Genomic DNA, 26,643 nt, shown 5'->3' with positions numbered 1-26,643 from the left:
CTTTCCTAGTTCAATCTCTTCAGCTTTACTTAGAGTATTCTATGAAAAGGAAATGTGAATCCAAATGAGTCCTTAATAAATGGTGGTTATCTCTTTTATCATTCTGTTACATGACTTGACCTAATCTCAAACTTTCCTGTTCCTACAAGTTTGTTTTCCCTGTATTTACCAGGAGAATGATTAAAGTATTTCTAGTTTTCAAGTTTCCATTTCTTGCCTATTTCTCTCTGTTAATTTCTTGGATTTATCTGGAGGCTGAATTGATAAAGCAGTTGAACTCTCTGCTTAGCTTATTGCCTGTATCCTGCACTGGCCTCTAGGCAACTTTATGGGGGAGTGGGGGTTGTTTTTTGTAGATAGTTTTGCTAAAATGGGACTATAATAGTTTACAGTGTCTTTGGTTACTTTCTCACTATAACAGCAGAGTAGAGTATTCTGACAGAGACAGGATGGCTTGCAAGCCTAAATAGTCACTATTTGGGCTTTTAACATGTTTCAGCCAGCTTGAACCACTGGTCGTGCATACATGACTGTCCCATTGGACAGCTTGTGCCACTGGAGATATAAATCTAATCTTTATCAATCTTTTTAGTAATAAAATTAATAAAAGCTAGTTCAAGACACCTGACAGTGAGACTTATGCATTATGGCCATGTTGTGAACATACTTAAAAAGTTCTGTGCCCTCATGTAGGAGAAAGGAGCCTATGGTTTGAGGGAAACTGACAAGTTCAAGCCCAGCCTGAGCAACCTAGCATGACCCTGTTTCAAAATTTAAAAAATAAAAAAAATGTGGGCCTGGGGTGGATGTAATTTATTAGGAATGCCTTGGCTTCAATCTCCAGTACTGTCCCCCCCCTTACCTTTAGGCTTCCAAATAAAACTCAGGAGATAAAGGTAGTGGGTGGATGAGAGGTATTTAAAGGAACAACATATTTTTAGCAACTTTATTTATACAAATATTAGGTCCATCAGCAGAGAACTGTTGTGAAATACTAGCTTTTAGACTTTGTACTTGTTTCTCATTACAGGGGATATGAAAGGTGAAGTGTATCCATTTGGCATAGTTGGAATGGCCAACAAAGGGGATTGCCTGCAGAAAGGGGAGAGTGTTAAGTTCCAGTTGTGTGTCCTGGGCCAAAATGCACAGACTATGGCCTATAACATCACACCCCTGCGTAGGGCCACAGTGGAGTGTGTGAAAGATCAGGTATGTACAGCACTTCTGCATCTGAATTTGATCCTTTGTGAGTGTTAGTAAACAAAACCATGACCATTTTTTAGCCAAGGGGGCATCATCAGCGTTCATTTGATTTTTTACTTTATTGCTTGAAGTGGTTTGGGATAGTTTATAAAACTAGGAAGAAAGCTACAAAAGAAAAAAGCAACTGTCTTAGCAAAGAGAATATAAGAATTAATAATAATTACATCATGAGGAAAATAAGTTTGGACTGAAACCAGAATAAAAGAACCATACAGTTTGAGCCCCAGTACAAAAAAAAGAACCATACAAAGCTTTGTACACTGTTTTCAGATCTTTGGCAGACCACATTTAGAAGCCGTGTTTCAGTGTTCATAAAATAAGCTTAGAGCACAAGAACAGTCCTAGTACTGAAATCTCAGGCAAAACACTGAGTTTACAGAGAGAATGTTTTTCAACATGTATATGAGTACAGTGACATCTCAGTTGTGGAACTAAGTTCATTCCAAATTTGTGTTTGAACACCAGAGTTTGAGAACTGAACATATTTTTCCCATAAGAAATAATGGAGAACCAAGAAATTGGCTCTGAGGCCCAAAAATTACACATAAATTCATTCTTCTAGGACTTTAATTTCGCAATGATTTCTTTAACTCATCATGATTCTCACAATTTTCCTCTTAGCTTTACTTCTGGTATCACTAACTTTCTTTGGAGCCATGGTTATGATACTGTATGTAAATAAAATGCAAAAAAAAATTTTTTTTAAAGCACAATGACTAATATTTTATTTCTACGGGTTTTTTCTTTCTTTTGGGGGGGGGGCTACCAGCGATCGAACTCAGGACCTTCTGCTTGCGAGGCAGGCAGCAGAACCACTGAGCTAAAAATCCCCCGCATTGACTAATATTTCAGCACATTAACACAAGCTCTATATGTTATCTGGGTGAGAGCGGCTCTTAAGACTTTCAGCGTCACCCCTTTGCGTCCACCGTGACACACAAAAGTCATGGTTTTTTCAAGTCGGATTTTTGGTTCACCTATCATTCAAAGTTCTGAACAGCCAGCAGATTTTTTTTTTTTTTTTTTTTAAACTTTGCTGTTTGAGTCCTAGAAAGTTCAAGCTTGGAGCTCTTTAGCAACGGAGCTTTCACTACATAATATTCTATGGCTATCTCCTTTAATACCATAGCCAGCTTAACTATAGAAGGGAACTGATGGCTGCCTGATGGTTTTTCTTAATTCAAAAACAATTCAAGCCACATGTGGTGGTCCTTGCCTATAATCCAAGTACAATGGGTGACTGAGGCAGGAGGGTGCCAAATTTGAGCCTGGCAATTTAATTGATTTTACAAACCCCTATCTGGCGGAGGGGTGGGGTGCGAGGTGTAGCTTGGTTCAGTCCCCAGTGCTGCACCCCACCCACCACCCCCAAATTTATTTATTTATTTTTATTGGTATATATTTGCAATACATGATTCTATTCTTCACAGAGTTGATACATGTACATAACACATTTTAATTCTCTTTTAAATCATCTTCCACTCTCCTTCCCCTTCCCAAATTTGAATATATACAGAACAGTACAACTTTTATTTGTTTTAGCTAGGTGTATGGTAGTGATTTCAGAGATGTTTCTTCCCTGGCAAATTTTGCCCCATGAGCAATTGAGTAAGAATATTAACACTTAATACTATGTTTTATAAATCCTCTTTCTGACTAGGCATTGTGCTTCAGAGTAAGGTATTTTTGCTTCTTCTAGAATGTCCTCTTTTTTTAGCTACTATTTGTTTGTTTTCATTTCAGTTTGGCTTCATTAACTATGAAGTAGGAGATAGCAAGAAGCTCTTTTTCCATGTGAAAGAAGTTCAGGATGGCATTGAGCTACAGGCAGGAGACGAGGTGGAGTTCTCAGTGATTCTTAACCAGCGCACTGGCAAGTGCAGTGCCTGTAATGTTTGGCGAGTCTGGTGAGTTTGTTGTGATTGGATTAGCAACCAGTCTGGACTGTCTCTCCCCTTTCTCCCATTTCTTTACTCTTCTAAGCTTGGTTTCTCCCACCCCCTTTTTGGTCATTTTTTAGGTTATTTCCTGTCTCTGCCAAACCTTTAGTCTCATAAACTTGGTGCAGTGAAGCACCTGGGCACTATAGTAAACTAGATCTTAAGTATAAAAAAGATTATGTGGTATTTGATCTTAAAGAATTCTGCTTATTAGCTCCTTTCCTTCTACCAACCTATTTCTAGAATATATGCTGTTAAAATTATAATGTTTAGGGCTAGAGATTCAGCTCAGTGGCACCGTGCCTGCCTCGCTAGCGCAAGGTCCTGAGTTCGATCTCCAGTTCTGAAAATAAAATTGTTTAGTTGGGTATGGTAGCACAGGCCTGTGATCACATCGGGAGGCTGAGGCATGAGGATTGCAAGTTTTGACCTAGCCTACACATAGAAAGTTCAAGACCAGCTTGAACTTGTTTATCCCCTCTCCCCCAAATTTCTATGCCATTTGATTCCTCTACCTTTAAAAAAAAATTGTAACATTGTTGCCATGAGAGGAACTGAGAATCTGGAACTGTTTCTTCATATCTCACTTTTGTAAGGTTTTCTACCTGTGCTGTATTGTGTTATGTGTTTGTAGAATTGGTGTCTTGTTGCAGACGAGTCTAGGACTGACCCTCACCCAAATAATTCTTCCTGCCCCTTATATACTTGGAACCTTGAATTAAGAAATAGATTTAAAATGCACACACACTTGCCCGTTTTGTCTTGCTGTCTAGATGAAACAAGATTCCTGTTTATTAAAAGTGAGTCTTTTGGGCAGTTAAGAAACATTCCTCTGCAAGCATTTGCTTTCTTCCCACCAAGCGTTATTTCTTCTTACCTGTTGACTTGCTACAGCGAGGGCCCCAAGGCTGTTGCAGCCCCTCGACCTGATCGGTTGGTCAATCGCTTGAAGAACATCACTGTGGATGATGCCAGTGCTCCTCGCTTAATGGTTCTTCGTCAGCCAAGGGGACCAGATAACTCAATGGTATGATTCTGTACGAGGCTTAATGGAAGCCAGGTGACCAGCATACTATGTGAAAGTCCTTTGTCAACATAGATTAGATAGTGATGCAACATAGATTGTAGTAAAACAAGGAGCTTAGCGTTGCTTGTAACTAGTTGAGGCTCTGTACACATGGGTTCAGCCCCTGATACAATGGTTGCTTTCAGTAAGAACATTTCATGCTCCTCCTGATAGTCTGTACATAGCTAAGGTAATGAATGGGTCAAGAGTGCTTACAATAGGTTTCTTCTCTGGAAAGACCTGGTAGCCGTTACAATGACTTAAAATTCATATCATAGAACATGCTGAAATTGTGAATGTACCCTTCTTGTACAGTGAAGTTCACGCATCCAGTTCATTAACTGTGACAATTTTATTTCTTTCAGGGATTTGGTGCAGAAAGAAAGATCCGTCAAGCTGGTGTCATTGACTAACTACATCCACAAAGCACATCCTTAATCCACTATGATCAAGCTGGGGGGATTCTGGTGAAGGGTTCTGAATATCTCCCTCTTCATCCCTCCCAAAATCTGGAAAACTTATTCTATTGACCTATTACACCAGTTTTAACACCTTCCTCGTGTTATGTTTAAAAAAGTAAATAAATTTAAGAAACCATTTTAAAATTATGCACAGTTGCAACCTGGAGAACTTAAGGTGGCGCCTTATAGTATCACTTTTAGGAGCTTTATTTGGTGCATTTAACGCAACTGGTAATCGCAAAATCCACTTTGCCTGTTTAAGTGAAAATAGACTGTTACCTGTTGGCCCTGTGAAATTCTGCACTGGATGATTTAGTGTATACTTTACCTTCATTACTCCTGGCAAGGTGTTCTGCCTTAGCAATCAGTTGCATTCTTTTTCTTTTCTTTCCAGTTCTTATGCTTTAATTCTGAGGACCATAGGAGGGTAGAATATATTACATTTTTAAAATTACAAAAATTTGTATAGGCAGACCATTTTCTTAAGTTGATGGCCAAATGTTAAAATGTTCTTTTTCCTATCATTTATAATCTTGTCACAATACACTTAACTAAGTTTGGTTAGATTTCAGTGAAAATTATCTTCCAGAGTAGTTTTCCCCCCTGGGATGGGGTTAATAACTTTACAGTTATATATGTATGGTGCAGAATTTCATCCAAATGAAGTGTGCCAGGAGTGTGATAATTTAATCGTATTTAAAGAAAAAAAGACGAATGCACAAATTTGCTGCTGCTTAGATCACTGCAGCTTCTAGGACCCAGTTTCTTTTACTGATTTAAAAACAACAAAAAAAATAATAATAAAAAAAAAGTTGTGCCTGAAATGAATCTTGTTTTTTTTATAAGTAGCCGCCTGGTTCCTGTGTCCTGTTGAATACAGGCGCCTGACCCTTGGTGCAGCTTTTGTTCAACTTTGTATCACGGGAATGGATTGGTCTGATTCCTTGGCCCTCATCTTGAATTGGCTACATACAGGGTCCGTGGCCAGTGGACTGAAGGCTTTGTTTTAAGATGACAAGGGTCAGCTCAGGGTATGCGGGGGAGGGCGCTTTTATCTTCCCCGTTTGAGGTTTTGAACTCTGGGTAAAGCGGCCATTTATCTTTGTAAACACAAAACATTCTTGCTTTCTCCAGTTTTCTGTTAATGGCGAAAGAATGGAAGCGAATAAAGTTTTACTGATTTTTGAGACACTAGCACCTAGCGCTTTCATTATTGAAACGTCCCGGGAGGGAGGGGCGGGTCTGGGTGCGGCCTGCCTCGTGACTAGGTCCTATGCCCACGTGGCCTGGGCGTGAATCGTGCGCCCAGGGCGCTGACTGATTACGTAGAGGGCGGGGCCGGAAGTGCCGCTCCTTGGTGGGGGCTGTTCATGGCGGTTCCGGGGTCCTCAACGTTTTTCCCGGTTGAGATCCTAAATCCGTGTGAAGCTGGGACAGCAGAGCTCGAGGTAAGGATCTGGTGTGCGTAGCACTGGGCTTTGGAGCATGTTGGCGTCCTATTGATGCCAGGGATCGAGCAGAACTTAAGAAGTGAAGACAAAGGCCTTGGGCGGGGGTCCCTCGTTTGGGGCTGTATGTGGGGCAGTCAATCTTTTTGGAGACCATCGGGCAATTGGGAAGGGGTCCCGGTCTCGAGACTCCCCAGAGCTGAGGGGGGGGGTCGGGGGGGGGTGCTCCTTTACCCCTAGCTGAGGGCGGGGACCGGGCCCGGTTGAAAAATAGACGCGGGGTGGAGTTATCTAGAAGGCTTTTAACTCGGGAATCTGTTGCCACGTTAACCTGCAAGTCTTTTTACTTCCTGAGTCACTTCTGAGAACTAAATGGAAGGTCACATGTATGGAACCAATACAGTTCCAACTGACTTCAGTTACTATTGATTATAGAAAGCTTTGAAGTACTGTAGATCTAGCTTGCCAGTTAACCCAAACTACTGCTTTCCCACAGGTTCTTGCTGGTGTGAAATGACTGAGTATAAACTGGTGGTGGTTGGAGCAGGTGGTGTTGGGAAAAGCGCACTGACAATCCAACTAATCCAGAACCACTTTGTTGATGAATATGATCCCACCATAGAGGTAAGGCCCAGTGCTAGTCCACAGGCTCATCTAACCTTCACTTTGTTTTCCCTTACCCATAACTTTTATTTATTATTTAGAAGTAAAGAAGAGAAACAAAAGTTATTTTGTATATCTATCCAGTAATACAGTAAAGCTTTTTGTGTAGAATTCATTTGTGAAGTTTACAGTCTTTAACAGCTCTGTAAACTTGGAAACTCAGTATTGAATTCATTCTGTTTCTTCATAGGACAGCTCTATTAGAAGTACTAAATAGCTAAAGAAATTGGTTTAAAAGAGATAATATTTTCTATAAATGGTAAATCACTGCATAATAGTGCATTCTTAAAGATTCTTTTGTTATGAGAGTTCATGTTCCAGATTATCTTTAATAAGCGATGTCTAAGTCTCTTTAAGTTTTGTAGTTTTGTTCAGTTTAGAAATGTTTAATTCTAGCTGGGTGTGGTGGTACACACCTGTAATCCTAGCACTCAGGAGCCTGAAGCACGAGGATCCCTATGGGTTTTAAGCCAGCCTGGGCTACATAGTGAGTTCAAGACCAGCCTGAACTACACAGTAAGACCCTGTCTCAAAAAAGAGAAAGAGAAATGTTTAATTATAAAGATGATTTTAATCCACCCTTGACCTCCCCTACCATCTAGCTACTGAGTACTTAATGTAAACTACTTCTGATACGGCTGCCATTAAAAATTTTTCAGAATTTTATTTATTGAGGTAAGTAAAATACATAAATCTCATGTGTACAGCTCAAGTTACATTTTTATACACTCGTGTAACCTCCACCCAGATGACTAGTAAGTTTCCAGTGCCACTGAAGACATCTCCCAAATGTAATGACATTATTAAAATACAAGTAAAATTACCACCATAAAGCCAAATTAGAAATATTTCTATGTGATTATGGCTTTTTTCCTTAAAAATTAATTATACTTTGTTTGGAAACATTTAAAAATTTGATTCAGATATATTTCCCAAAGATATAATGTTATGGTAAGAAAGACATTTTTGGTATTATCTTTCCTGAAACAAAAGATATTTGTATATTTAGTTATAAACACAGATGACCTGGGCGTGGTGAAGCATGCTTGTAATCCCAGCAGTCGGTAAGCTGAAGCAGGAGGATCTCTGCAAGTTTCAGTCCAGTTTGAGCTACATAGTTCAAGGCCAGCCTGAACTGCATGATGAGACCTTGTCTGAAACAAAACAAAATCCAGGGAGAAAAAACCCTACAAATGATTCTTTATCCAGGGGTAGATTCTGATTGGTTGGAGCTGTATTTAAAATTATAAACAGCTCAAAGTAGTCTGGTTCAAGGCTTAGTATAATATGCTATGAACCAAAATTTCTGTATATAGTGTCCTAACTGCAGAAGAGATATTGTTTGAGTGAGTTTTTTTCCCCATATTTTTTAGGAACAGAGTGACCACTTTGTTTTTGGTACAGGGGCTCAAACTCAGGACCTTGTGCTTATGAGGCAGGTGGTGGCACCACTGAGCTAAATCCCTAGCCCTCACATTTTCTTTCCTGCAGGCCTACTGGATTTGGGGCTTTTTCCTGGGGTGACAAGTAGTTTCTATTTGTGATTATATATTAACAGTTTGAGGGACAAACCAGATGGACAGAAATGGACTTGAATGGTTAGGAGCTTATTTATCCTTGGCAATAGTATTCCATTTCCTGTGGTTTTTATTAAAAATTGAATCTCCTCCCCACCCCCAGGATTCTTATCGAAAACAGGTGGTTATAGATGGTGAAACTTGTCTGTTAGACATTCTGGATACAGCTGGACAAGAGGAGTACAGTGCCATGAGAGACCAATACATGAGGACAGGCGAAGGCTTCCTCTGTGTGTTTGCCATCAATAATAGCAAATCATTTGCAGATATTAACCTTTACAGGTATGAGAACATTTTTTCTGAAAGGATGGTCTTAAGGGTGGTCTGAGACTTCGTGGGGAAATGAGGAAAGATGCAGCTTTTTTATTTGGGAAGAGTTGGTTTCGAGTTGTTTGACATTAAGAATCAGGTTATTACTGAAAGAAAATACTGAAATACATATTTTTATTTTATACTGTTACTATAATGTTTGGTAATACATAAATGAATCTTGCTACTGGGAACAGTTCAGAACTAGAGGTGTTGTGATGAGAGATCACAAAGGAATTTCATAGAGGAAAATAATGTCTGAAAATTATTCTTTGATAAGTAATGGAAAAAATCATAGGAAGAAACCAGTAGAGTGTAAATAAAGATGAAAGTGAGGCAAAGGCATATAAATATGGACTTTTTCCGTAGAACGATAAATTTTAAAAGCTAGATTGGGTCATAAAAAGTTCTAGTGCAAGCCAGACATGGTAGCATATGCCTATAATTCCAGCATGGTGGGAAGCTGAGGCAGGAGGATTGAAAGTTTGAGCTCAGTATGGCCAATTTTGTGACTTAGCAAGATGTTGTCTCAGAAAAATTTTTAAAAGGGTATAGTTAAGTGTGAAGGCCCTGAGTTCAACTCCAGGACCTTAAAAAAAAAAAAAGGCAAGGTGTGACACACACCTGCAATTCCAGCAGCTGGGAGACTGAGATAGGATTGCCACAAGTTCAAGGCCAGCCTGGACTACATAGTAAGTGCAAGGCCATCGTGAACTACGCAGACCCTGTCTGAGAAAACAAAATTCTAATACAGTGGACCCTTGACTTACGAACTCAGTTCATTCATGAGGGCTGGGTGTAACTCAAGTTGTTGTAAGTCAGGACTGTTTTTCCCATGAGAAATAATGGAAATACCTGTCATGTGTTCTGAACTTCCCAAAGCACCCCTTAACCAACCTTTTCATAATAAAAAAAGGTATAATGTGCATAATTTGCCAGAAACACCAATAATTTTCCTAGTGTATTCACCAAAAAATTATAAAATATGCCTAGTTTATGAGGAACAACAATTTCATACTGTACTCACCTTTCAAGTTGACATCTTTGGCTTCCAGGAAGGGAGGATGAAATGGAAGGTGGTTATTGTTTGGAAGGAGAGTCCCCTTCCATGAGAACATGAGGAATCTGGCTCTCTGATGTCCTTTCTCTCCTTGCTCCAGAGTCTGTAGCCTACTAGGGCCTGCTTCTGGCTCTCCGGGTCTCAACCTTTTCAGAACTAAAAACTGGTATAAGGCTGTCTGTTTCTGTCTTTTCTGTAACACTGTTTTATAGTATGACGTGACGTTGTCACTAAGCAAGTGAATGCAACAATTAGCTTTTTCTCTGGGTGGGACCGCTCTGCAGATGTTTGTTGCTCTGTCCATTTTTTCAGGATTTCCTTTATTTCAGAAGAGCTTTGCTGCACCTATTGTTGATATTCCTCTTCCTCTTCAGAAAGCTCCTCAGCTGCTAGTCTCTTGCTCAGCCAGAAATTGCTGAAGTTCTCTGTAGACAGTTCCTCTGAGTGTTCCTCCACCAGTTCCTCAACATCACCACTGTCTGCCTGCAAGCCTATGGACTCTGCTGTAGTGACAGTGTCATCAGCCACAGGTCAATTGAAGGCTCAGGCTCCTCTACACAGCCTTCAAAGTCTCTCTCCTGTATTATTTTAGGCCACGCTTTCTTCCAGGCAGATCTCAGTGTCCTTAGAGAGACATTGGCCCAGGATTTCTCAGTTAACCCCACAGAGGAAAGACTGGCATTTTGGGTCATAACTCAGGATTTCAGTTGTAAATTAAAACTAAAATTCTAGTTGTAACCCAAGTTTTTCATATTTGAGGCCAGTCATAATTCAAGGGTCCACTGTGTAACATACTTTGTTTTACATAATCAGAAATGGAATTCAGAAGGTGTTTTGCTGGGTTTCTGAGTCATGACTATTAATAGTAACAGAGCAGAATCAAAATTCCAGGGCTCTTTTTTTCTGAGCTCTGTTCTTTAGGCAGAAAATCCAGTGATTAAGAATACAGCTTAGGGCCAGGGATTTAGCTCACTGGTTCCACCAGGTGCAAGGTCCCGGGTTCGATCCCCAGTACCAAAAAGAAAATACAGCTCTGGGGCCGGGGATTTAGCCTAGTGGTTCCGCTGCCTGCCTCACAAGCAAAGAGTCCAGAGTTCGATCCTTGGTACCAAAAAAAAAAAAAAAAAGAATACAGCTCTGCCTAGGTTGAAACTTGGCTCCATCATTTATTAGCTATGTTACTTTGGGGAAAACTACTAAATCTGCTGTCTAAATTTCCTTATGTGTAATAAGAAAATAATAGTACCTGCCTCCAAGAGTTGTGAAGTTAAGTCAGTTACTATGTAAGTCACTCAGAACAGTGCCTGGCTGGAAGTAAATACTTCAGTGTGTGTGTACGGCCTTGAGTCCTTGTTTTCTTTTTCCATTCATATGCACATGTCTGCTGGCAGACGCAAACTAGTTCAAACCTTCTTCACTTCCAATTCTTTCCGTAGAGAATACTTTCCAGTAGAGTCAGCACTCCCTTTCTGGAGGCACTAACATTCTCAGATTTAGACAAACTCTGGGAAAAAATTGATACTGAATATATATGGACTTTTTCATTCCCTAAACAATATACGATAAAAACTATTTACATAGCATTTACATTGCATTAGGTATTATATATAAGCTAGAGATGATATAAGTGTACAGAAAGATGTACATGTTAATATGCAAATACTACATTTTATAAAAGACATAAGCAGATTCTCAGGTTTTGCTGTTTTTGGTGGGGGGTATCCTGGGACCCTTTTCCCATGGCTACTGAGTGACAACTGTACTTAATTTTTTTGTTGTTGTTTGTTGTTGTTTTGTTTTGTTTTTTGGTACTGGGGATCGAACTCGGGTCCTTGCGCTTGCGCAGCAGGCGGCGAAACCACTGAGCTAAATCCCCGGCCCAATGTACTTAATATTTAAAGTTCCCAACACTTGTAAACATTTGTTGGCTTACCAGAATCTTTGTTCTTCTTAACAAGGTATTTATGCACATAGTATAGCAAGATAAAAATTAATGAAACATAGGCTTAAGAATCAAAAAGCTGGGCATGGTGGTGCATGCCTGTAATCCCATCTCTCAGGAGGCTGAGGCATGAGGATTGCCTCCAGTTCCAGGCAAGCCTGGGCTATGTAGCAAGACCCTGTCTCAAAAAAAAAATCGAGGTAAAGAGAAAACAAAGATAAGAAAATAAAGTGGAGTTAAAGAATGAGTTTGTTCTGTAACTGTGCATGAACCTCCAGTGACTTTCAATGGGTAAACTACAGGTTTAGCCACTATTGTGAAAAGAGAAGTAGCCAGCCAGGTGTGGTGGTGCACACCTATAATCCCAGCACTTGGGAGGCTGAGGCAGGAGAACTGGGAGTTCCAGGCCAGCCTGGATCACATGTCTCAAAAGAAAAAAAAACCAAAGGGGACGGGTAAAGCAACCAGCCGAAAGATTCAATATCTGTATGGCGCAAGCAAATTAGTTGCTCAGAAAAAAAGCAGAGTTATGCTGACACCAGAAGGAAATTTTCCTGATCCTCAAAGAGAGTTGTAAAGAACAATGGTAACCTGACAGTGATATGGTCCAGGTTTCTTGAGGCTGTCATACCAGTGACAGTTCTGCAAATAGCCAGTGAAAAGCAGCTTAGGTACATGACTGTGGGTGTAATCCAAAGGTAGATTTTAGAGCACTGCTGTGCAGTATGGTATCCACAACCAGATACAGTTTTTTACATTTAAATTAAAATTAAGTCAAATTGAAAGCTTAGTTCATTGACCACATTAACAAGTGACTTTTAAAGTGCTCATAGCTACATGTGACTAGTGGCTACCATGTTAGTGCAGATAGAACATTTCCATCATTGCCTAGAGTTCTGTTGGATAATGTTCATCAAAAGGATCAACAACAACTTATAGACTGCTGGTAGGTATGTCTAATGTCATTGAAGGGAGTGCTGTCTTTTGGAGTTGTGTGTCCTTCAGCACTGCCCCCCCCATTCCCTTTATTAAGAGCAGTTCTGGTGTTTTCTGTTTTATATCTTAGACTTCCAGCTGTAATTTTACTTGGAAAAAAAACTTGGTACTACCCATCTTGAAAAGTGGGTAGATTATCTTCCGTTAAAAACTGTCACTCCAAGGGAACTTTAGAAAGCTGTTTAGGCAGAGAGATTACTTGTTATACTTCAGACATTAGAGTATTATTTCTGGTTGTCACTTGAATCCAGAGCCAAGCTCTGGAGTCCAACAGCCTAACAAAAGGATGTATCAAGGCAGGGTAGCCGCCCATTTCCACTAGGAAAGTGAACTGGTACTTACAGCTTCCCCATGGCTACCACATCAAGTCTCAGCCAGTCTCCTTAGTATCCAAGGTTGTTCTTTTAAGTGGTCAGAAATAGGAATCTCAACATAGATGTTAATAGGGCTATGTACAACCTTCCAGTTTCTCTTTTGCCCTACCAGTCTTGTTTTTCTTATAATAGCATATTCCCTGTTTTAGGGAGCAGATTAAGCGAGTAAAAGACTCGGATGATGTACCTATGGTGCTGGTAGGAAACAAGTGTGATTTGCCAACAAGAACTGTTGATACAAAACAAGCCCATGAACTGGCCAAGAGTTACGGGATTCCGTTCATTGAAACCTCAGCCAAGACCAGACAGGTACAGTAGGGCTTCAGTCATCTGTGCCAGGGTTAAACCTCTTAACAGTTTATCCTGAACATCACTGCAACAGCGCCTTTGTTTACGTACTATCCTGAGCACTGCTCGGGCAGGTGTGATTTCAACCAGTCAATTCTTGTATTGAATATATTTGATAAAATTGTTGTGTTTATATTTGCTGTCATATTAGCCTATAAAAATTAACGAAAAAATATGCAATTTTTGGTCGTCCTGTATTTAAATGATTGGACTGGTAAGTGGCTAAGGCAGATAAGTGGTTTTTTGTTTTGGTTTGGTTTTTTTGGTACTGGGGATCGAACTCAGGACCTTGCACTTGCAAGGCAGGCGATGACACCACTGAGCTAGATCCCCGATCCAAGACAGAGAAGTTTTAATTCTCTATTATGTTTGTAGTACATAATAGTTAAGAATTTGTTTTGGAGGATTGCTGTATGTATAAAATCATATCTATTATATATATTTTTTTTTTAATTTTAATCTAGACCATTTTTTGCCACCTCCTAACTCCCTTCCCCTTGATCCTCTTTCCCTATCTCCAAAAAGTCTGCCTTTCTCTTTCCTACCATCTCTTTTATTTTACACTTGAATTTATTTATATCTTGGGTTTCTCATACATGCAAATCATGCACTATTTACCTTTCTGTGTCTTATTTATTTCACTTAATGTTGTAGCCTCAAGAGCCATCCATTTTCCTGCATATGGCATGATTTCATTCTTTATGGCTGAAGATTAATCATATCACATTTTCTTTTTTTTTTTCACATTTTCTTTATTGACGGGCATCTGTTTCCAGAGCTTAGCCATTGTGAATTGTGCTGCTATAAATATGGATATACATGTATCACTATAGAATGGTAGTACCCTCATAGTCTCAGCTACTTTGGAGGTTGAGGTGGATTGATTGCTTGAGTCCATGGGTTTGAGACCAATCTGGGAAACAGTGAGATCCTTTTAAAAAAAAATTTTCCATAAGCATTAATCCTCTTGCTATCAACACTGAGCATCGTTTAGGGGTTACTGCCTCCTAAGTGGAGTCTTTAGATCTGTAGGTTCTGTTCTGTGTCCCACTTTGCCCTTTTTCCTTTGCTGAACTTTTTTTTTTTCCAAACTATGCCGTTGATGTATCAGCCTGTAGATGTGACTAAATAGAAATGTTAAACTTTTAGTCTCCTCTTTCTAAGTCACCCTATTTTATCAGCTGTTATTTTAGTAATTGGAATTTTTAAATCCATATAAAGAAATACAAATGAAAACTTACCATGTAGATTGTGTCAGTTAAGCTGGCCTTTGTTTCTTTCTCCTCTCCTAGGGTGTTGAAGATGCGTTTTACACACTCGTGAGAGAAATACGCCAGTACAGAATGAAAAAGCTCAACAGCAGTGATGATGGGACTCAAGGTTGTATGGGGTTACCGTGTGTGGTGATGTAACAAGGTGAGCATGTGATCCCTTGACATAATTATAAGTATTATTTACCATGAGGGGGTTGGGAGGAGTGTTGCTGTTACTACTTCTCTGTTGCTATTTAACTGAATGTGTCTTTGTATTTAATTATAAATTATTTTCCTTTTGGTGCCCTTTCTGAGAGTACTAAGGTCTAACTTGTTCTTAAAACATTTAATTATTCTACAGAAAGCTATATATATAGCAAAATACTATTTATGGTATATATTTGTGCTGTATTCATGGCAAGGACCAAGAGTTTTCAGAATCACTACATAAAAACTAAAGGATAATGATTTGGTGTTTGTTCTTTTTTTATAGATACTTACAAAGTTCTATCAGAAAAGAGCCACTTTCAAGGTAGAACAAGTTTGAAAATGTACTGTCATTTAGATAGAGTTCTTAAATTTGTTTTTCTTGTACCCTGTGTGCCACTTACCCACATTTCATCTTTATTTCAGCTGCACTGATAACCTGGTCCTGACTTCCCGGGAGGAGAAGTATTCCTGTTGCCTGTTGCTCTCTTCATCTCAGAGAAGCTCCTGCTATTTCCCCAACTCTCAGTATATGAGCACAGTCTCCACTTGAGAACTTCTCAGAATAACTACCTCCTCATTTGGTTGTCTGACCAGAGAAATGCACCTCTTGCTAATTCCCCAGTAGTTTTCTGCCCTGGGCTCTCCCCAACAAAAACAAACAACTCTACCACCCAGGTTTTTATCCAATAAGCAACTCATGCTCTGAAACAGAACCAAACTGTAGACATGAAATTCTGTTAAAAAGTTTCTTGGGCTCTAAAGCAGCAACTGCTGGTGATCCATCTTTTCCTTTTTATTTTTGAATGTGGGACCTATGTTAGATTTTGGAGAAATGTTCGTAAAGTACTGTTTTGCCAAGAATATAATTATGTTACTGATAGGTTGGTTTGTAGTGTTGTCAGCTATATTCTACAAACTGGCATCTGCTCTGTGTTCGTAAATACAAAAGTGAAGCCAGGCATGGTGGCACATGCCTATGATCTAAACCATTTGGGAGGCTGAGGCAGGAGGATAAGTTCAAAGGCATCCTGGGCAATTTGGTGAGACTCTGTCTCAAAAATGAATAAAGGAATAAATTGGCTGGGTTAGTTTAGTGCTCCTGAGTTCAGTCCCCAGTACTGAAAAGAAAATGGTAAATACAAAGGTGAACACGGACTTTTGAGTCTATCCTGGTCGTCTCGACTTTTATGAAATTAAATCCAACTTTGACAACAAAGTGCCTTTTTCGTAGAAGTGGTTTATAGACTTCCTTTATAGTCCTTAAGTAGAATAGAGGTCTCAGCCATTATGTATGAAAATATACCTGTCTATCTTTGAGGGAAAGATACACCTATATAATAGCAGATCCCGTTTCTTACACATATGAAGATTGTTTCCTAGAGGCGTTTCTGGGCTTTCCCCAAAAAAAGATGAAACTGGAAACAATTAAAAATAATTTCACTCAATTTTTATCTAATCTCTCCTTTTTTATGGGTTACTGCCTACAAATATATAATTTATTTCTTCTAGCATATTGATAAATTTGGGTCATACCAGAAAACTTAGATTTGCATTTATTCCAATATTGCAAAAGTTGGTGATTTTGGCTTATTTTATATCTCTGGTGATTTTTCAAACCTCAAATATATTAACAGGCAGATTATATTTTCACTATGTGTATATTCTCTATGATGTATATAACTGCCCTCAGTCCCCTTCTCCGTTCACTCTCAGCCCCTCACCCCACAGCAACAAGAGCTTGATTAATTGTTTTAGTTGAGTAAAGCATGGTGCTAATGGACCAGGGTCACAGTTTCAAAACTTGAACAAGCCAGCTAGCATCATTTGATCATAACTCCAGTTTTGCTAGATGCCTGCTGTTAGCTCTGCAAGGAAAAAAGAGGTCAGTTAGCATGAGTGGTTTATTGGGACTGGAAAAGCTTGGTATCTCTAAGGAGGCTCAGATCAGAAGACTATAAATAAAGTATTTAGAAAACCTCCCCCCCTTTTAGCCATATAGAAACTAAGCCAATATGTTTTCTCATTCTTTTGAGAATAAGGATGCTTAGATTTTTTTTTTAAGTTTTAGTTTTTGTTTGGGGGCTGTTTTTTGTGTTTGTGTGTGGCTGTGGTTTTTGTTTTTGTTTTGTTTTTCAAAACTAGGGATTGAACTCAGGGCCTCTGCACTGAACTACATCCCCAGCCCTTTTATATTTTGAGATGGGTTCTCACTGAATTGCCCAAGGTGGGCTCAAACTTGCGATCCTCCTGCCTCAGCCTCTGAGAGTGCTGAGGTGACAAGCGTGCTCCACCATGCCTGACTCTCAGATCAAATTTTTAAATTTTCTTTATGTATAATGCTTTTTAAGGGGTTAAAACAGTTGCTCATAAATTAGCCTGCATTTCAGAAAACAAAAACTGTTAAGTTTGTTCAAAACAAGAAATAGCCTTTGAATTGAAATTGCTATTTGAGAAAAGAATAAAATAATATAATTAACTTGTTAGTTATGAGGGTATGGAGGCTTGGTATTTTCGTTTGCAAATATTACCCTGGTAATTTTTTTCCCCTTTTTGTCGGTACTGGGGATCTAACCCAGGACCTTACACATGATAAACGATTAGTCTGCCCATGAGCCTTCTACCCATGAGCTGCATGCCCAGCCCTGGTAATTCTAATGAAAAATAGATAACTTGATGACAGACTTAATTTTAAAATGGTGACTTTCTGTTCTTATATCTAAATATTTAGAGGTCCTTTATCTCCTAATATGAATTTTCATTTATTAACCAAATTCCACATTGCCTTGAAATTAATTCAGAAGAGGGGAAGAAACATGTCCTGTGCCCAGAAAACAAGAAATCTAGAGAGTTGTGCTCCTAAATACTAATCCCGGGAGCATTCACTGTCTGTCTGTCATGTGTAAATTAAAACTCTTGCTAGGCCCGGGGATTCCAGCACCTCCCTCCCAAGCGGAAGGTCCCGAGTTTGATCCCCGGTACCAAAAAAACAAAACAAAACAAAACAACTCTGCTGCTTTGTTTCTGCCCCTTTTCAGGTATTGTTTGATTGTTTTCCTGAGGTTTATCACCTCAGTCAAGTTCTAAGTTTCTGGGAGACTGGTTTTAAGTGTCTTTCGTCACTACCAGTCTAACTTTTTCTAAAAATTCTACTAAATTCAACACCAAATTAGGGAGAAAGACAGTTACTCCTTAGGCTCTTGTACCGTTACGCCTTGTATGTTGTGTATCTATACTATAGTTTTCTCAAGTAATGTTCTAAGCACAGAAGTATCCAAATGGGGCCAGAATTTAAACTTGAAAATGGTCTTTTAATAGCTTCTTTAAAGTTACACTTAGGTGTGAATTTTGGCACAACAGAGTGACAAACTTAGTGTTAAAAGCAGAGTAAGTTAAGTAGGTGTGGTATAAAATGTAGTTTGTAGAGTATGTTTGCCATTGCTGAAAATCTAGTTTACCTCAGAATCTCCACTTTCCCCAGTATAAGTGCCTGGCCAGCTGTCAGAAATTACATAATTCCTTTATGACTTAGTTGTGTGTGTGTGTGTTTTTTATAAGGTTGCACATTGGAGAGTGTGAAAATAAGATGTTCTGTCTGAAGGCTGCCATGCCTAATCCAAATCTGTTCAATACTGTATTTGCTCCAGTCGCTTGCTGTAGAATATTAACTTGGTAACAGACAGTTGGTTCTGTGGGCATGTAGTAAATCAAATTAATCTATTTGAGTGGGTCCCTTGTCTAACCTTTCATTATCTTTTAAACTGCTGTGAATTTTTGTCATGACTTGAAAACAAAGATAGACAAAAACCTTAAAAGAGATTTGGTTTTTTTCCCCCATGCCAGAATTTGTGAGCATAATCATATTTTGCTTTGTATTTACAGTCATGAACATTTAAGCTGGCAGCTACCAAGAACCAAAAAGTGGTGCATTCTGGTTCTTGTAATTCATCTCTGCTAATACATTATAAAAAGCAAAGATAATTGGGAAAATATTTTATTTGAATGGTTTCTAGAAACAAAGGACTATAATACTTGTACATTATTTTTCATGTTTGCTGTTTCTTTACAGTCTAATGTGCCACAAAATTATTTTTAAGGTATTTGTTTTCTTTAAGAATTGTTTTAAAAGTCTGCTCATCAGATCAGTTTTAGATGTGTTTCAAAATATAACTGATTTTTAAAAGTCCAAGTACTGACTGAGAAGCAAGTGTTTGAACTCTACTGTGGAGAGAAAAGAGGGCATTGCATGACTTCTATATTTCTGTGCCATCCAGTATACTTAAAAATATCAGTTGTGCAGTTCTGCTGTTTAAATGGGAACTGTTAGCCTCCTTGGCCCTAGATGAAAGGGCTGATATTTTAAGTTGATTATTTTAATGTAAATTAATCCATCCTAATTTTTTAAAATTTGGTTGAATGTTTTTCTTGTTAAATAATGTTTAAAAATAAAAACTGGAAGTACTTTACTTAGTCACAGTTGCTTCTTCCACTAAGTTCCTGTATAAAAAACTAATATTTTTGGATTTGGTGGTACACATCTGTGATCCCAGCACTCAGGAGCCTGGGACAGGAGGATCCCTGGGAGTTTGAGGCCAGCCTGGGCTACATAGTGAGTTCAAGCCCAGCCTGAACTACATAGAGAGACCTTGTCTCAAAAAAAAAAAGTCAGTTGTGGCAGTGTGTGCCTGTAATCTCAGCACTTGGGAGGCTGAGGCAGGAGGGTCACTGTGAGTTCGAGGGCAGCCTGAACTCCATAGGGAGACCTTGTCTCAAAAAAAAAAAGGTGAATATTTATTTCAGACTTTTGGGTTAGTATTGAAAGAGTTGACCTCATTTTATTTCAATACAATAGCTCTCATCTGAAATTTTGCTTTCTGTAGTTTTAGTTACCCCAGGGTCCAAAAATATTAAATGGAATTTCCCAGAAATATACAGTTGATAAGTTTTAAATTGCTCTCCCTTCTGAGTAGCCTAATGAAACCCCACACTGTACTGTTCCATGCTGCTCAGGACATAAATTATGCCTTCATCCGGTGTCCCCATGCTGTGTATGCTATCTGCCCTATAGTCACTTCATAGCCCTCTATCTGTGGAGTTACTGCAGTTCTTGTGTTTAACTCTTCAAAGTCCAAGAGTAGTGGTGCTGTAATTTTATCATACCGTTTTATAGTTGTACCTCAGTTCACAAAGTTGATTTTTTCCATGATTCTGGTCACAAACTGAGCTGGACCAGAACTGAATCAATTTCAGTGGTTCAGTGTTGACCCTATAGGGAAATTTGGTTAGGTTCTCATCCAGTTTAGTTTGTGACCTGAATCATGGAGAGAGTTGAGTTCATGAGCCAAGGTACCACTGTAATTGGCTTTTTGTTGTTTGGTTTGGTAGTGGGCATTGAGCCCAGGGGTGCATACTGAGTTCCATCTTCAGCCCTTTCTAAAATTTTTAAATTTTGAACCAGAGTGTCAATAAGTGGCACAGACTGGCCTTGAATTTGAGATCTTCCTGCCTCAGCCTCCTGAGTGCTGGAATTACAAGCATGCAGCACCCTGCCCAGCTAATTTTTCTACTTTTTTTTTTTTTGAGACAGGGTTTCACTTTGTAGTTCAGATTGGCCTTGAACTCTAGCCCAGGCTGACCTTGATCTCACAGCCATCCTGCTTCCAGTGCTGGGATTATACCTGTGGGTGTGGGTGTGTGTATTTTTTTTGTACTGAGGATGGAACTCCAGACCTTGCACTTGCAAGGCAGGTGCGGGAACCACTGAGCTAAATCCCCGGCCCCAGGTATGTATATATTTTGAAAAACACTTGGTAAATTGGGCATCCACTAGCGTGCTGGTGGCTAACCTATGGCACTGGTGCCATGGCGGGTTCTGTTTTTATTAAGAGCTCTTAAGAATTTCACCATCACTGCACTGGAGGGTCTTGGGACAAAATTGTTTTCTAGTTGGGACTACTAGAACATATATTCTAGGTTGGAAAATAATGAAAAATTACCTAGAGAAGCTCATGGGGACCATGAGGGAACCTCCTGTGTATCTCTATGCTGTATAGTTTCATTTATAATAAATATTCAAGGTCATTAAAAGTTCAACAAATTTGATACCCATGAATATGAAAAGGGGTCAGGAAGCTTTGCAAAACTGACTGAGAAGGGCCAGGGATTTAGCTCAGTGGTTTCGCCACCTGCTGCACAAGCACAAGGACCCAAGTTCGATCTCGGTACCAAAAAAAAAACAAAACTGACTGAGAATGCTAACTAGGCAATGAAATACGGCATTTTACCTTAAAAAAAAACCCCACAAAAACTAGAATTGTAGGATGTAAAATAAAGACAAAAAAAAATGCTCTTTCTCGTGCCAAAAGCTTGAAATGGTTTCAATTCCTGAACTGGAAGCTGACCCAGTGAATTGATAATTCTTATTTGGAGACTTCTACCTCATGATTTATTTCACACATGGACCAAAGCAGTTTATTAACTACTGGTATGTGGCAGGGGAAAATTTTTTTTTAATGTAGAAGACTGAAATTAGTCTCATTTTAACTACCATAAATTTCTATGGTTGTCAACTTGTAGGACTCAATATAAAGTAAAAGCGGGGGAAACACCTACAATATGAGGAGTTAAAGTGCCATAAATGATTCTAAAGATAGAGGCAGCTACATGCCTAAAGGGGGGAGGATGCCTACTAGAGCCATCAGATGACAGATGGAAATATTACCTAGGTGAGGTAAAGCAGTCTTCCAGAATGGCTTCTGTGGAAATGATAAAATTGGTCCCAGTTTTCATAGGAGCTTGAGATGTGTGAATTATGTCTGATATTTAAGCCCAAAAGCAAACTTACACATTAAACACTGTATTGCTTTTTTTTTGGTACCAGGGATCAAACTCAGGACCTTGCGCTTGCGAGTCAGGTGCCAGAACCACTGAGCTAAATCTCCAGCCCTAAAACACTTTGGAATAGTTCAATTCCACAGTTATAAGATTTTTTTGTATCAATGATGTGAAGTTTAAAAGTCAAATCAAGAGTTCTTGTTAAATTTTTTTTGTTGGTTTTTTTTTTTTGAGGCAGGTTTTTTGAGACTAGTTCAGGCTGGCCTTCAACTCACTATGTAGGGATCATCTGCCTCAGCCTCCTGAGTGCTGGAATTACAGGCATGCGCCACCACACCTAGCTTCAAGATCCTGTAAATTCATGCATGTTTTGTCTATAAAATTTGAAGAGTTTAACATTTTTGGTTATGCTAATAGCACGTTTCAATATCTCATACTATTGGTCAAGAAATGGCCCAAGTAGTCCCGATACTGTTGGACAACAGTGAGACTAGACATTATTCAGAAGGCCAGTTACAGGGCTTTTCTCCTGAAATCATTTATAAATAATTTTCTTAAATCCTATGCTGAAATCAGGCAAACATTTTTTTTTGGTACTGGGGATCGAACTCAGGACCTTGCACTTGAGAGGCAGGCTGCAGAACCACTGAGCTAAATCCCCGGCCCCCAGGCAAACATTTTTAAAAACAAAAGCCCTAAGAAACGTCTAAGACATATCTGATTATTTGTGTAAGTTCCATAAAGACCAGACTGATATCTCATTTTCCAGTTTATCCTCAATACTTCACACAGGCTGTCACAGGGTAGAAACGCACTGGTGGGTAAAATTACTTGGTAAAATAGATTATAGACAATACAAATTTACATTGTCAAAGGCCAACTTAAACTACAATTTGTCTAAGGATTAAGTAGAATAGATGAAATACAGATAGCATGATATATGAACTGAAATTAGACAGACCTGTGTTCCCTGTGGAGAACCACAAAATTTGTGACTTTATTCTGTGTTAATATATATTCCTGTACATCATTTTAATGGCTTGCAGTGTTTTATGGTTGTACCATACTTTAATCATTCTGCTATTGTACATATTGTAGATTTTCCCCACTTTTTGTCTATTATAATTAGCAATCTTTAAATATATCTGAATATTTGCATATTAATTTCCATAAGATAAAGGCATAAAAATGAAATTATTGGATCAGTATATATGCACATTCTTTTTTTAAATGCACATTATTTAAGGTTTTTGATAAATACATTGCCATATTTCCTTCCAGAAAAGGTAAAATTTTACACCAACCATGTGTAAGAGTGCTTGCTTCACCTTATACTAAACACTGAATTTAATCAAGAAACCGATTTTTTAAAAAATGATCAAATTTGCTTTAAATTATGCAAGAAAATAAAAGTATATAAACCAGCCAGATGTGGTGGCACACATATGTAATCCCAGAACTACAGAGGCCGAGGCAGGAGGATGGCTGAGAATTCAAGGCCACCCTGGACTACATAGCAAGTTCCCTGTCTCAAAAATTTTTAAAAGTAGCTGGAGATTGAGCTAAGTGGTGCCATGCCTGGCCTGTAAGCACAAGGTCCTGAGTTCAATCCCCAGTACCAAAAGAAAAAACAATTTTTTAAAATACATAAATGGTTATTTTTAAAACACTGTTAGACTATATGCAAGTTTAGAAACTCTGAAATATAATCAATCGTTTATTTCTAACCAGTATCTAGTAGAATTCCCAAAAAGAAACAGTAATTCCTTGAGATCCTCTCATTTTTAATTTAATGATAAGGACTTAAAATTTGTTCTGTAATTTTTCCTATTACTTAAACCTAAGAACCTTTTTTTTTTTTAATTTTGAGACAAGGCCTATATTGACTGACCCTGAATTTATGATCCTCCTGGCTCAGCCTCCCAAGTAACTGGCATTACAGGCATGCACTACCATGCCCAGCTCTTGGAGGATTTTAACTGAGGCAACAGTGATCACCACCTATTCTATTTCCAAAGCCTATATGGACTGTGTACTCTCATGACATCTCACAGCATTTAACCCTCTGACTCCGTTTTAGACTGTCCCTCTCTCTCCAATGCAATTTCCATGATTCCTAGTTCTTCTCTTTGTTTTTTTATCATGTTATCTTTCTTTTTTTGTGTTTTTTTTGGTACCGGGGATCGAACTCAGAACCTTGCACTTGCAAGGCAGGCTCATTGCTGCTGAGCTAAATCTCTGGTATATTATCTTTCTTTTTGTGGTCTTTTCCTTCTACAACCAACCCTTAAATACTGATTATCCTTAAGAATCACTCTTTTCTCTCCATACGTTCTCTCAAAATGCTGTAACTGATTATTCAAGTTTTAACCAACATTATTGCTGACTAGATCACAGTTCAATTCGGATCTTCCGAATCATCCCTGCAGGACATTCCCACATGAGTTAAGCCAAGTACAATAGCTTTGGCTTTAATCTTTTTCATCCTCATGTGTTCTTTATCTTAGTGAACAGCACTCTCTACAAATCACCTGTAAGAAAATGAAATTTTGTCTCAAACCCCTTTGCCCTTACAACCTATATCTGATTTGTGGTCCTGTTTTCAAAAATGTGGCATCTGTCACTTCCACTCCAGTTCTACAGTGATTGCCCCAGTTTTAACCTTCATCTTACCAAGATTTTGAAAATGGTTTCTTAAATGCCCTTCCTTTTTCCAGCCTTGCTCCACTCCAAAGACACTGTGGCCAAAGATACCTTCCCTGCTAGACATGGTGGGGTATGCCTGTAATCCAGCACTCTGGAGGCTGTGCCAGGAGAATCACCGTGAGTTCAAGGCCAGCCTGAACTACAGAGAGACCCTGTCTCAAAAAACCAAAACAAGATGGCCAGGGATTTAGCTCAGTGGTGGTGCCACCTGCCTCGAAAGTGCAAGGTCTGGAGTTTGATCCCCTGTACCAAAAAACAAAAACAAAAAACAAAGGCCAGGGATGTAGCTCAGCGGCACAGTGCCTGCCTGGCAAGCGTGAAGCTCTTTTTGATCCCTGGTACCAAAAAACAAAACAAAAGAAAAAAACAGATAACTTCCTAAGATGCAAATAGATCACATGAGAGACAGTGTGTTGAGAAGAAAGGACCAAGCTTTAAACTTAAAATGAATCTAGACTCGGTAGGCATGGTGCTGCATGTGATCCCAGCACTTGGGAGGGTGAGGCACGAGGTTCAAGACCAGCCTGAACTACAGAGAGAACTCAATATGTAGCCCACACTATGTAGCCCACACTGACCTTGAATACTAGGCAATCCTCCTGTCTCAGCCTCCTGAGTGCTGGGATTATAGGTGTGCACCACCATGCCCAGCAGTAAGCCCCTTTTATAAGATGGCATAGTATTTGCATATAACCTGTATATACATTTAATCTCTAGATTACTGATAATACTGTATGCAATGTAAACGTATAAATATTCTACTGTGTTGTTTAGAAAATGAGAAGAGAATGTCTCCGCGTTCAATACAGGTAAGTACGACTTTTTTGTTTCAGTATGTGGTTGGTTGAATCCTTGGGTATGGAACCCATGAATATGAAGGGCCAACTGTATTACAGTCCATTCTCAAAATTTCAGTGAGTCCCCAGTGTTACAGTGATTAAAGTGAAGACCCTTAGTATGGTCCAGTTTCTATTTCTCATTCCTCTCTATCTCTTAGCAGGCACCTTCTCAAGCTCTATATTAACCTAACTGGTTCTGACATCCTGAGCTAACTACATTATGAGGAAAGGCTTGGGTCCTAAAATAAATAGGTGTGTAAGCATCTGAGTTCTGGAGGGCCCCAGTGGGGAAAAACCATGAAATAACTAAGATGCCAGAAGTTTGAGGAACTTTTGTTTTCTCTATAATTATATGAAGTTTACTGAAGAATTTCTCAAGTTAGTTTTGGTGGGGTTGTTTTGTTTTGGTTGGTTTGTTCTGTTTTGTTTTGTTTTGTTTGAAGCAGAGTCTCACTGTGTAGCCCAGGCTAGCCTCAAACTCAAGGCAATCCTCCTGCCTCAGCCTCACAAGGAGTGCGCTACCACGTCCAGCTTCTCAAGTTATTTCTTTCTTTCTTTTTTCTTGGTACCAGGGATCGAACTCCGGACCTTCCACTTGCAAGGCCAGGAGCGGAACCACTGAGCTAAATCCTCGGCCCCTCTCAAGTTATTTTTGCAGGGGGTGGTAGTGGGTACTCTTCTAAAGGTGCCTTATTCCCCTTATGGATAGAGTCATTGATGATCCAAGAGAGACTTGTGTAAGGTCTAAAATCTGTATTGCTAAACAATTCTGAGAAGAGAGCTCTGCCTGTCCTCAGTTATGCGTAGCTGAAAATCATCTCTTATCAGAAGCCACCTTATTGGGGCTCTAGGTGTAAGGGGTGTGCCTCAGTGATGGTATACTTGCTGCATATGTGCGAAGCATCAAAAAAATACCACCTTCTTTTGTTTTCTTCAGAGCACTCACTACTAAAAATTATTTCATTGGGTATTTTCTATTAAAATATAAGCAGGAGCCTCATCTTTCTTTCCCCATTATGCCACTTCTAAGGACAAGCCTGATTAAATTTTCAAAAGTTAAAGCCATACAAGTAGTAAAAACAAGCACACATTCATGTGCACACTTGTGTTTGAGAGCTCAGTGAATAATATACCAGCATATTCACCAGCCACCAAGAGCTCTTTTCATGATGGGGAGCCCTGAAGATTTTAACTTTTCAGAAGCCTGGGGGAATTCATTGTATTTCTGTAGAATGGAAAATAATCATCAGTGGTTACGTCGTGTAAGAAAACTGCACTTGATGAGAATCCAATCTACAGGAATATGTAGAAGTAATGATGCAATTCCTGGCCCACTACTGATATCTGTTCTAAAATC

General features: G+C 39.1%; 2 protein-coding genes across 11 annotated transcripts in view; both read left to right on the top strand.

Moving 5' to 3' along the window:
- Csde1 (cold shock domain containing E1) overlaps positions 1 to 5,924 on the top strand; it is a 40,290-nt gene extending 34,366 nt beyond the window's left edge. For 7 of the 9 annotated variants that reach the window (XM_087213289.1, XM_087213287.1, XM_087213284.1 and 4 more), the window contains 4 exons: positions 1,031 to 1,209; positions 3,007 to 3,170; positions 4,098 to 4,230; positions 4,635 to 5,924. In XM_087213289.1, coding sequence (XP_087069415.1) covers positions 1,031 to 1,209; positions 3,007 to 3,170; positions 4,098 to 4,230; positions 4,635 to 4,682 — 524 coding nt within the window. In that variant the 3' untranslated portion in view covers positions 4,683 to 5,924. Of the gene's footprint in view, positions 1 to 1,030; positions 1,210 to 3,006; positions 3,171 to 3,976; positions 4,231 to 4,634 lie in introns of those variants that run through there. The other 2 variants (XR_015452045.1, XM_087213286.1) reach the window with 2 other exon arrangements.
- Positions 5,925 to 6,019: 95 nt separating this feature from the next.
- Positions 6,020 to 19,373, top strand: Nras (NRAS proto-oncogene, GTPase). Of its 2 annotated transcripts, XM_004853781.3 has the most exons (7): positions 6,020 to 6,178; positions 6,675 to 6,802; positions 8,522 to 8,700; positions 13,249 to 13,408; positions 14,740 to 14,863; positions 15,194 to 15,232; positions 15,334 to 19,373. In XM_004853781.3, exons 2-5 carry the CDS (start codon positions 6,692 to 6,694, stop codon positions 14,857 to 14,859), a joined length of 570 nt encoding a protein of 189 aa, XP_004853838.1. In that variant the 5' UTR covers positions 6,020 to 6,178; positions 6,675 to 6,691; the 3' UTR covers positions 14,860 to 14,863; positions 15,194 to 15,232; positions 15,334 to 19,373. The 2 variants fall into 2 exon arrangements, with proteins under 2 accessions (XP_004853838.1, XP_087069418.1); XM_087213292.1 differs by lacking the exon at positions 15,194 to 15,232 and having other exon boundaries at positions 15,334 to 15,518.
- The last annotated feature ends 7,270 nt before the right edge of the window (positions 19,374 to 26,643 follow it).

Source organism: Heterocephalus glaber, unplaced genomic scaffold (genome assembly GCF_053883595.1).
Source record: "Heterocephalus glaber isolate CG9 unplaced genomic scaffold, H.glaber_assembly_v1.0 deba00001442, whole genome shotgun sequence".
NCBI lineage: Eukaryota > Metazoa > Chordata > Mammalia > Rodentia > Bathyergidae > Heterocephalus > Heterocephalus glaber.
Note: the sequence above shows the minus strand (reverse complement) of the source record. Positions and strands in the feature narration are given on the sequence as shown.

Excerpts from the sequence above, each read along its gene's own strand:
- Nras (XM_004853781.3), top strand. The coding sequence starts at position 6,692 with ATGACTGAGTATAAACTGGTGGTGGTTGGAGCAGGTGGTGTTGGGAAA. Across the intron at positions 6,803-8,521 it reads AATATGATCCCACCATAGAG|GATTCTTATCGAAAACAGGT; the intron begins GTAAGGCCCAGT and ends CCCCACCCCCAG. Across the intron at positions 8,701-13,248 it reads GCAGATATTAACCTTTACAG|GGAGCAGATTAAGCGAGTAA; the intron begins GTATGAGAACAT and ends TCCCTGTTTTAG.